This window comes from Gossypium hirsutum, chromosome A12 (assembly GCF_007990345.1).
Source record: "Gossypium hirsutum isolate 1008001.06 chromosome A12, Gossypium_hirsutum_v2.1, whole genome shotgun sequence".
Lineage (NCBI taxonomy): Eukaryota > Viridiplantae > Streptophyta > Magnoliopsida > Malvales > Malvaceae > Gossypium > Gossypium hirsutum.
The window spans coordinates 36,860,089-36,869,235 of record NC_053435.1 but is presented as its reverse complement, the minus strand read 5'-3'; the positions used below and the strand labels follow the sequence as shown (position 1 = coordinate 36,869,235).

At 34.2% G+C, this 9,147-nt stretch overlaps 2 protein-coding genes across 2 annotated transcripts; one reads left to right on the top strand and one right to left on the bottom strand.

The window, feature by feature from the left end:
* Positions 1-3,634: 3,634 nt before the first annotated feature.
* Positions 3,635-5,884, top strand: LOC107934409 (40S ribosomal protein S6). The gene is made up of 6 exons (XM_016866842.2): positions 3,635-3,828; positions 3,926-3,990; positions 4,714-4,771; positions 4,870-4,978; positions 5,080-5,352; positions 5,449-5,884. The coding sequence occupies exons 1-6, from the start codon at positions 3,823-3,825 to the stop codon at positions 5,685-5,687; spliced, it is 750 nt and encodes a 249-aa protein (XP_016722331.1). The 5' UTR covers positions 3,635-3,822; the 3' UTR covers positions 5,688-5,884.
* A 1,633-nt stretch (positions 5,885-7,517) lies between these two features.
* Positions 7,518-8,901, bottom strand: LOC107934419 (peroxidase 17). Its single transcript, XM_016866850.2, has 3 exons — positions 8,533-8,901; positions 8,263-8,454; positions 7,518-8,175 (listed from the first exon to the last, which is right to left on the bottom strand). The coding sequence occupies exons 1-3, from the start codon at positions 8,734-8,736 to the stop codon at positions 7,582-7,584; spliced, it is 990 nt and encodes a 329-aa protein (XP_016722339.2). The 5' UTR covers positions 8,737-8,901; the 3' UTR covers positions 7,518-7,581.
* Positions 8,902-9,147: the final 246 nt, after the last annotated feature.

The window sequence follows — 9,147 nt, the reverse complement described above, 5'->3', positions numbered from 1 at the left end:
TGGAGAAGGGCAACCAGTAGCATACATTCTTTAATTGCAGTCCATGCATGTGGTTTTAGCACATGTCTATTGAGTTTCACGAACAAGCTCATGAAGAAGAAACAATTTTCAGCTCACTTTAATGGCTTTCATACATGTAAGCTACACATTAAAATTAGAAAATTAAATCAGCTTATGACACATTAAATTAGCTGCAGCTTAGGACAACTTTTAATCAATTAAATTTGGCTGAAAGAATGACACATTTAAAACATGTTTAAGCTAGGACAGAATAATACCTGCACATTAATTCGGCTAAAACACATTAAAATTATGTAGTAAAATAAGACAAATTAAAAACATGTTCTAACCATGACATATTAAAACATGCACTAAAATAAACACATTTAACACTAAATTAATAAGACACATTTATGAACTAAAACTAATTAACTAGTCTAGCTAAACAGGTAATTATTCCAGCAAATAAAAGTGCAAGAGTTAAAAAGGTAAAGATGAGCGAAAACCGAGCTCATTGAGCTAAAAACGAGCTGAATTGAGCTCAACAAACTGGAATCGAGCTAATTCAACTTGCAATGTAGTGCAGGCGATGCTTGGGAAGCTAGTCCGAGAGTGTGCTCGGGCGTGATCGCATCAGATGAACCCTAGCCGAAATTTTAAGCTTCAAACATGGTGTTTCAAATTCTTATTTTCGATGGAAGAAGATGGACTAAAAGATGGTATCTTTGGTTTTCTTTATTTTACTTAATTTATTTTATTAAATTACATTTTTAACCTTGGTTATAAAACATTAAAATCACTTAATACATGTCCAAGAATGTCCAATAACTTTATAAATGGCTAATTACCACATAAAGACCTCTTCTTTAAGGTTCCATAGCTATTAGACACCTTTAGCGAATGGAATTCAACTTTTACACTTTACGCGATTTAGTCCTTTTTATCAAATTGAGCATTCAAACGATAAAATTTCTTAACAAAATTTGCACACAATCATCCTATCATGCTGTAGACATTAAAATAGAAATAAAATAATTATTTTTACCTCGGATTTGTGGTCCCAAAACCACTGTTTTGATTTGACTAAAAACGGGCTGTTACACACACTATCCAGTCTTGTCGATAGTTTTTGTTTATCATTTTGGGATGTGGCATGTATATAGGTGTTAATTTGTTTATATATAAAGTGTTCACTTATTATAACTAGTTAATGTGGTTGAATTTGGATGTGTACTTGTGTTGATTTTGGTGAAGTTGCTCTTTAGTGCCCTATATATATGTTAAATGGTAATGTTTTGAAATGGTAGTTTTGTTGTGAATGACCATTTCTTTGGTAAATTTTTATTGATGGTTTTAGGCATGAATGGTTAACTAATGATAAAGTTTATTTCTTAATTGTAACTTTGTTCTTGAATTGAATTGGTGTGTGAATTGAGGTAACTTTTGATAGCATATTGGTTAGACATAGGATGGATGAATACTTGGCATGTATTTGGTGTTTTGAAATGCTTTTAACCATGTGAAATAGGCTAGTTATGGTATGTCTTATTGTGCAAGAAATGGTTCTTGAACTGGCTTGATTTAAGGGTTAAAAATAGAGCACACGGCCTTGGACTAGGCTGTTAAATGGGCGTATGCCACACATGACCACCACATGCGGTCGTGTGTCTTTATTTTTTTAGGTGCAGGTTTCACACGGTCTGAGACATGGCTTGCGACACGGTTTTTTGTCTCAAGTCAGTATGTAACACGGTTTGGCACAAGACTTGACATGACTGTGTGACCCAACATCGAATACACACACAGTTTGACACACAGCCTCTGACACGGTCGTGTGGCCCTATTTCGAATAACTGAACGACGGACACACGGGCTGGGATATGTATCTAGAATTCGAATGTTCACACAGTCTGGGCTATGTCACACGGCTTGTGGCCCACAAGCCACAAGGCGTGTGACCCCTGTTTCAAAAAAACTTCAAGTTTTTCCAGAATTTTCTAATTTATTTCAATTTAATCCCATATTATTCTCAATTTGTTTTTAGGGCCTCGTAAACTCGATTTAAGGCCTGTATTTTTTCCATGATTAGATTCAATTGTTATATGTTAGCATTTAATTTGTATATGTTTTTCTATTGTGAAGTTAAATGTTCTGTTTTGGTTGGTAATTCTCTGTAACCCTAATCTAGCAATGGAGATGAGATAGGGGTGTTACAATCATAGAGAACTTCATATTGAGCAATTGAGCAAAATTGAAAATGCATGCTTATGCCAATGCAGTATTTTTTAGAAAAACATAATGCAAATTTTGTAGAAAACTTCCTACCCAGCTCCACTACACACCAAATTAGAGTTCCTTAGAACTTGTCTATCCAAAAACACACCAACAATTAATTGTGGGCAATGACACAGAGGTGTAGTTAAACTGTCATATCAGATATATATGGTCACGCTACTATATTGTAGTCAAGCTGCTAGAACAAATATGTGCGGTTGAGCCACTATAATTGCAAACAAGCTGCAAGACAGAAATGTGGATAAACCACTAGATAGTGTAGATCATTAAACTGCCAGAACTTCCTCCTTACCGTATTATCCTGTCCCCATGAAATGTGACATGGCATGCCAATACAGAATCTAAATGAAAAGCATGTATGACATGCAGTTGTACAATAACAAAAATTAGAAGGCATGGAATTCCATGATTTGCAGAACAAATGTGTCACAAATTCAACATAAGCAAACTAATTTCGCCATAATGTCATATCTCCCTCTATACCATCTGCAACCTCAACTTCGCCTACTACCCCAATTCCACCAGTGGCCACTGAAACTCAACCATCCTTTGCCACTTCTCCTCAGAATCCCATAAAGCAGATAACTTAATATTTGTAGCAGGCCATTGCTTGCCTTGCTACTCCACCGCCTCATCTAACCATCACCGCTTCTTCTTTGAACCAGGCCTCTCAGTAGCAACCTTTTGGGTCCCAGCCACATGTTACTGAGATGCAAGAAAAGATGTGGCATTTGGAGCAACAACTTTCTCTGCAAAAACGTCCTTTTTTGGTGTTTTAACATTTTTACTATTATTTGATATTTAGTTATGAATGCTTTTTACCATGGTGTTGAATATCATATTTATTTTTCTATGAAAAGAAATATAAAAAAAATGTGGTATGTACAAAAGGTATTGATTTTTTAGAAATTAAAGCGATGAATTTTATTGAGCAAAAAATAGGAATTTACAATATGTCATCTTTTAAAATATTGTATACTGTACAATTATTTTTAATTATAAATATTTTATATTTTAATTTTTTTAATAATAATTACTTATAATAATCACAAATTAAACCATGAAATATTTTTTGGAAGTAAATAATTAAAATACTTAAGTATATATATTCAAGGGTAATGCATGCAACTTAAAAATCAAGTTAAAATTAAAAAAAAAACACTGTGGATTTTTTTCAAATAAAGAACGCAAGGCCCATGAAAATTGTTTCTGGACATATAAAAACCCATGAATAAAAGAGTGTAAGTAGTTTGGTCCAAAGAAGACAATTTCACATGTGAACCCAAATCACAAACTTAAAGCATGGACCCATAAAAGCCCACTTGTATGAATCTGGTTCGATTCAGACAAACTTAACAGTTTTCCACTACAATAGCAAATTATTTCTCTTCTATATATAAAAATATCTGCAAAAACCCTAACCCTTTCTAACAAAACCTTAGAAAACAGTAGAGCGGCGGCGGCGGCGGCGGCGGCGGCATCCCCCCGACCCCCAGTTGTAGCCAACAAGAACACCCGTCACACAAAATGAAGGTTTCTCTCTTCTTCTTTTTTTTCTTAATATAAGAAAAAAAATGATATATGAATCTTTCTATGGTTTTGTTGTTGATAATTTGTTTGTGTGTTTCAGTTCAACATTGCAAACCCAACCACTGGTTGCCAGAAGAAGCTGGAAATTGACGATGACCAGAAACTGTAATTCTAGTTTTTCTTTTATTCTTTTTGGGGCATTTTAAAGATTTTCTTGTTGATGCTTTTCAATTTGAATAGCAGGGTTAAAGCCAATGCTTGTAATTTGACCAAATGAAAGACATGACTTCCCTTTGGTTACTTTTGGCCATCTGCAGTTAGGGACATTATATGTTTAGGTTTGATATACTAGGTGAGATTGCATTTTGTAGAGTATTTAGAGAATATGCAGAAAACAAGTTAGAAACAAATTAAAATGTGCAGTATTTTTTTTCTCTAATGGAATTTGGATTTTGTGATTTGAGGCATAAAATTTATGCAACAATGAAGCAGTGGCTAAAAAGAATCAAAATCTTAAAGGGTTTTTCCTTTTCTTTAAAAACTTTGGTTTTAGCTTATTTAGATAATGTTAAAGGGTAGGGCAATTTTGATGAATGTTGCCTTCTGCTTTTAATTTTGAAACTTCATTGATGGTAGTTGGCATTATATTTCTAGTGATATTATGTTTGTTCTTAGTTTCTTTTGAAACTTCATTTTGTCTACAATGGCTGTTTCTTCTCTAAATTCCATCTTTGATTACCTAATGTGAAGAGAACAGAAAGGAAATATAACTGATACTATCACTTGTGGTTATACATGGTTTGACTGTGATTGTATTCAAAAGCATGTTTTTGCCGTCTTTTTGCAATGCGTGTTATAATTGTTCCTTACGGACACCTTGAACTGCAGCCGAGCCTTTTTTGACAAGAGGATCTCACAAGAAGTCAGTGGTGATGCCCTTGGCGAGGTATGTTTTTAAGCTACTTTTTGTCATATTTTTGTCTCAAATTTCTGCTAGCACATCTGCCTTCTTAACCGCCATTTGCTCTTGTTATCATTTAACAGGAGTTTAAGGGCTACGTATTTAAGATCATGGGAGGCTGTGACAAGCAAGGTTTTCCTATGAAACAAGGAGTTCTCACACCTGGCCGTGTTCGTCTGTTGCTTCACAGAGGTCTTTGGAGTCTACAAAATTATTCCCCCTTTATTTGTATAGAAATGTTTTTCCATTATGGATTCGTGATTTTTATTGAATGGTTGTCTTCTTCTCAATAGGTATTCCTTGCTTCTGTGGGTATGGGAGGAGAAATGGAGAGCGTAGGAGGAAGTCAGTTCGTGGGTGCATTGTTAGTCAAGATCTTTCAGTTCTGAACTTGATTATTGTGAAGAAGGGTGAAAATGATCTTCCTGGGTTGACTGACACTGAAAAGCCAAGAATGAGGGGTCCTAAGAGAGCATCAAAAATCCGGAAGTTGTTCAACCTCTCTAAGGAGGATGATGTTCGGAAGTATGTTAACACTTACCGCCGAACCTTTACAACCAAAAACGATGAGTGCAAAATATTTATCATTGTTTCAAGTTGTGAGGGGAAGAAAATTTTTATTTGTAATTTGACTTATTTGAAAATCAATTATCGGAATGCAGGTAAGAAAGTGAGCAAGGCTCCCAAAATTCAAAGGCTGGTGACTCCATTGACATTGCAGAGGAAGCGTGGCAGAATTGCAGAGAAGAAGAAGAGAGTTGCAAAGGCCAAAGCTGAGGCTGCAGAGTACCAGAAGCTCCTTGCTCAGAGGTTGAAGGAGCAACGTGAGCGCAGGAGCGAGAGCTTAGCCAAGAAGAGATCCAGGCTGTCTGCTGCCTCTAAGCCATCCATTGCAGCTTAAATTCTGCCACAAGGTTTAGTATTATGGTTGGTTGTTTATTATAGGATGAGGTAAATTTTGATTGTTGGATTTTTAAGTGTCAACAATGTGTTGTTTTTTTCTTCGGTCTAGCCATGTGGAGTTGATGTTGTGTTTAAGTGTCACTCTTGTTCCCTTATCATTTTGACGATACCTTAATTAGGCCAACGTTGTGGAAACTTTAATGGTTCTTTCTACTTTGCTAATGCTCACAATTCAATCCTCCATGCAAGCTAGCTTGAATGCCCGAGCAGCTGCCTTTTCCTACAATGCTAATTCAACCTTGCAGCCTACCCTGAAATCCATTTTTGGTATTTTTAGAAATACCATCATCATATTATAATATGATGGTTTAATTCATCTGTACTTAGTTACCGAGTCTATAACCTTCAGATAGTTTTGTGCCATTGCTTTTCAATAGAAAGAAATGTTGATTAAGTGAGGTTAGTCTTTTGGGTCTTTGACTTTAGGAATCCCTTCGGGTGGATGGGTCCCATAGTCTGTGGTCGGTCCGTCCTTGATGTGGGATGAGTATCGATAGAGTGGAAACTTGAAAGGTAAGCATATCATTAAGGTTGATGTATTAGCTGTTAGATTGTATTTTATTTTTGGTACTTAAAAAGTAAATAAATTAATTTTTGTACATTAGATAAAAATATAAATTGATATTTTATTAAATAATTATTTTTTTTATTATTAAAAATTAAAATGGTTAACAGAATAATTAGATTGTGTGATGTGTATATTATATTGATTAATAGATGTCAATTTTAACTGTAAAAATGAATAAAAATTTAACAAAAAATTAATTATTTTTTATTTGATGTATAAATATCGTTTTTTAAATAGAGATGTAAAAAGGATTTTATGAAACTTTTACGGAGTAGGGTAATTTGGATTGATGATGAGATTAATGTCGGAAGTGTTGTAGCTTCCTTTGCATTGGGTCTATGAAAAATAGACACCTAAAGTGCTGTCCTCATGTGGAGTACTTAATTTCAAGTTCCTATGGTCCTCTTTTTTTCATTTATATCTATGCTGAAACTTTTGTTAGTTCAATTACGTCAGAGCAAAAGCAAGGTGAAGGGGGTTGGCATTTTCTGCATTATTGTTTTTTATTACATCAACAATTTTGTCCAAGCTATGCACCCATCCCAATATCAGATGGTGTTTGATTTTTGCAAAACAAAATATCACCATTTGATTGGGAGATGTTTTAGCGTTGGATTACATTTTATATTTAAAAAGTAAATAAAATAATTTTTGTACTTAAATTAAAGAGTAAATTAATTTTTATTAAAAATTATTAATTTTTATTATTGAAGATTGATTTATGCATATTTGTATAAAATACATATGATACTGTATGTATTATTGTTTATTTAAAAGTATAGGAAAGTGTTTAAGGGGTCGAATTGTATTTTGTATTTGAAAAATAAGTAAATTAATTTTCGTAGTTAAATTAAAGAGTAAATTAATTATGTAAAATTTTATCAATTTTTATTATTAAAAATTGATTTATATATACTAGCAAACATGATACTGGATATGTTATTGTTTAGTTATTTTGTTAATTATATTAATTTTTAATATTACAAATAAATAAAAATTCTAATAAAAAGAAAATTAATTTATTTTGTGATGTATTGAATAAAGATTAATGAAAATGGAATTTGACAACTCCGTTTCATTTGTCTTTAATTCCGTAGCAACTCAGTTTTGATCAGTATATAGATTCTCTTTGCTTTTGTGCCCTTACTCTTTTTCATATATATATATATATATATATTCTTATTTCTAAAGACTTGTATATGATGGTACTAATTGCCTTGATATACAGCAAGAAGAAGAACAAAAACAAAATATCTATCTTCCTTCAATATGACATTAATACATCTACAGGTCTACCATTGACCACCCTGCAATTGGTTCTTATCTCACCAGGCTGCTCAAACTGCAACTCCCCCATCTTCAACATCCCCTCTACGAATGCCTTAAAAAATTCATCTTGGTCTTTGCTAAAAACCCTTACATATGGCCTAGTCCGACGAGACGTGAAAAGGGTTTGATCCGAATTCAGAAACCCTCTTCCACCCACCAAGTCCTTGTAGAACTGGTTATCAAACACTCTAGGGGTTGCATCCAGGGGTCCCGTCACGTTTTCATCTACACCAAGTGGGCAAAGCTGGTTTAGCTTTTCTCTGAACTCTGGTTCGATGGTAGGGTCAGGTTTGCCGGACCCAGATTGGTTGTAGAGCCTGAACATGATGGAGAAACACCTAGCTTTGCCTACGGAGTGTGACCCAGAAAGGGCTACAAGGTCCTTCACTGATAGATTGAATTGGGCGAAAAGATTGATCAAAGAAGTTGCATCCGCTCTTGGGCTTGGCATTATATTGTCGGAGTCTTGTTGACTGGCTGTTAAGCTATCTTTTCTTCCCAATCTCACTTCCCAATTGGGTCCTCCACTCTGATAAATTACAAACCAAAAAAGCTGAACTTAAATTCTATCAAAAATGTGATGAAGAAATAAAGAAGGGTTATTACTTATTAGTACCAGAGCAACAGCATCTCTGGCGGCTAAGACTAAGATATCTGCACAAGACACAGTTGACGGGCAAGCATCTTCCAAGGCTTCCTTGATTTCATCCACAACTTCAAAAGATCGTAGCGAATTTATATTTGAAAGAGCTTGCTTTTCCCCAACCATGTCTGCTGTATCATCTAAGAGTAACGAACCATCACAGCCCTGAATCAAAACAAAAGCAGGCTTAAGCAAAAAGTCATGAACAAAGTAATCATGGAATTGAACAGACTTGTATAATACATTAACAAAGCAATCATGGAATTGAAGGCGCATAACAGAGGCAAGGCTTCTTGGTTCCCTAATCATGGCTTTCTTCATCACATCTCTGACGATGAATTCCGCCGGCGGACATGTTTCAAAGTAAAACCCTGGCCGGAGAGGCTCTGCAGCAACGGCCATGTTCACTGCTGCTACCAGAAACAACACCCAAGGAAACCGATACATCGTTTGGGGGAACACAACAATAGTGGATTTTTTATTTTATTTTATTTTATTTTTTTTGGGGGGGGGGGGGAAGGGGGGAGTGGGGGTGGGGTTTGAAATACACCAATTCAGGCTTTTTTTTCTTGAATGGTCATCTGGGTATTAACTTTTGAACTTGTTAGATGATTCTTAACAGCCTCACTGGGGTAGGAAAAAATAAATATACAAGTATAAAACTCAAAATTATATATTAATTTTTAATTAATTAATTTCTGTAATTTTATAAATAAATTTTGATTTGATTTTCACTTTATATATATAAATGATTATATTTATTTAATATAAAAATAATTTTGATATATTTATTTTTTTAAATATGTATAATTGAATAAAGTTAAAAAAATTTTACACATTTATTTGAATCACAATCAA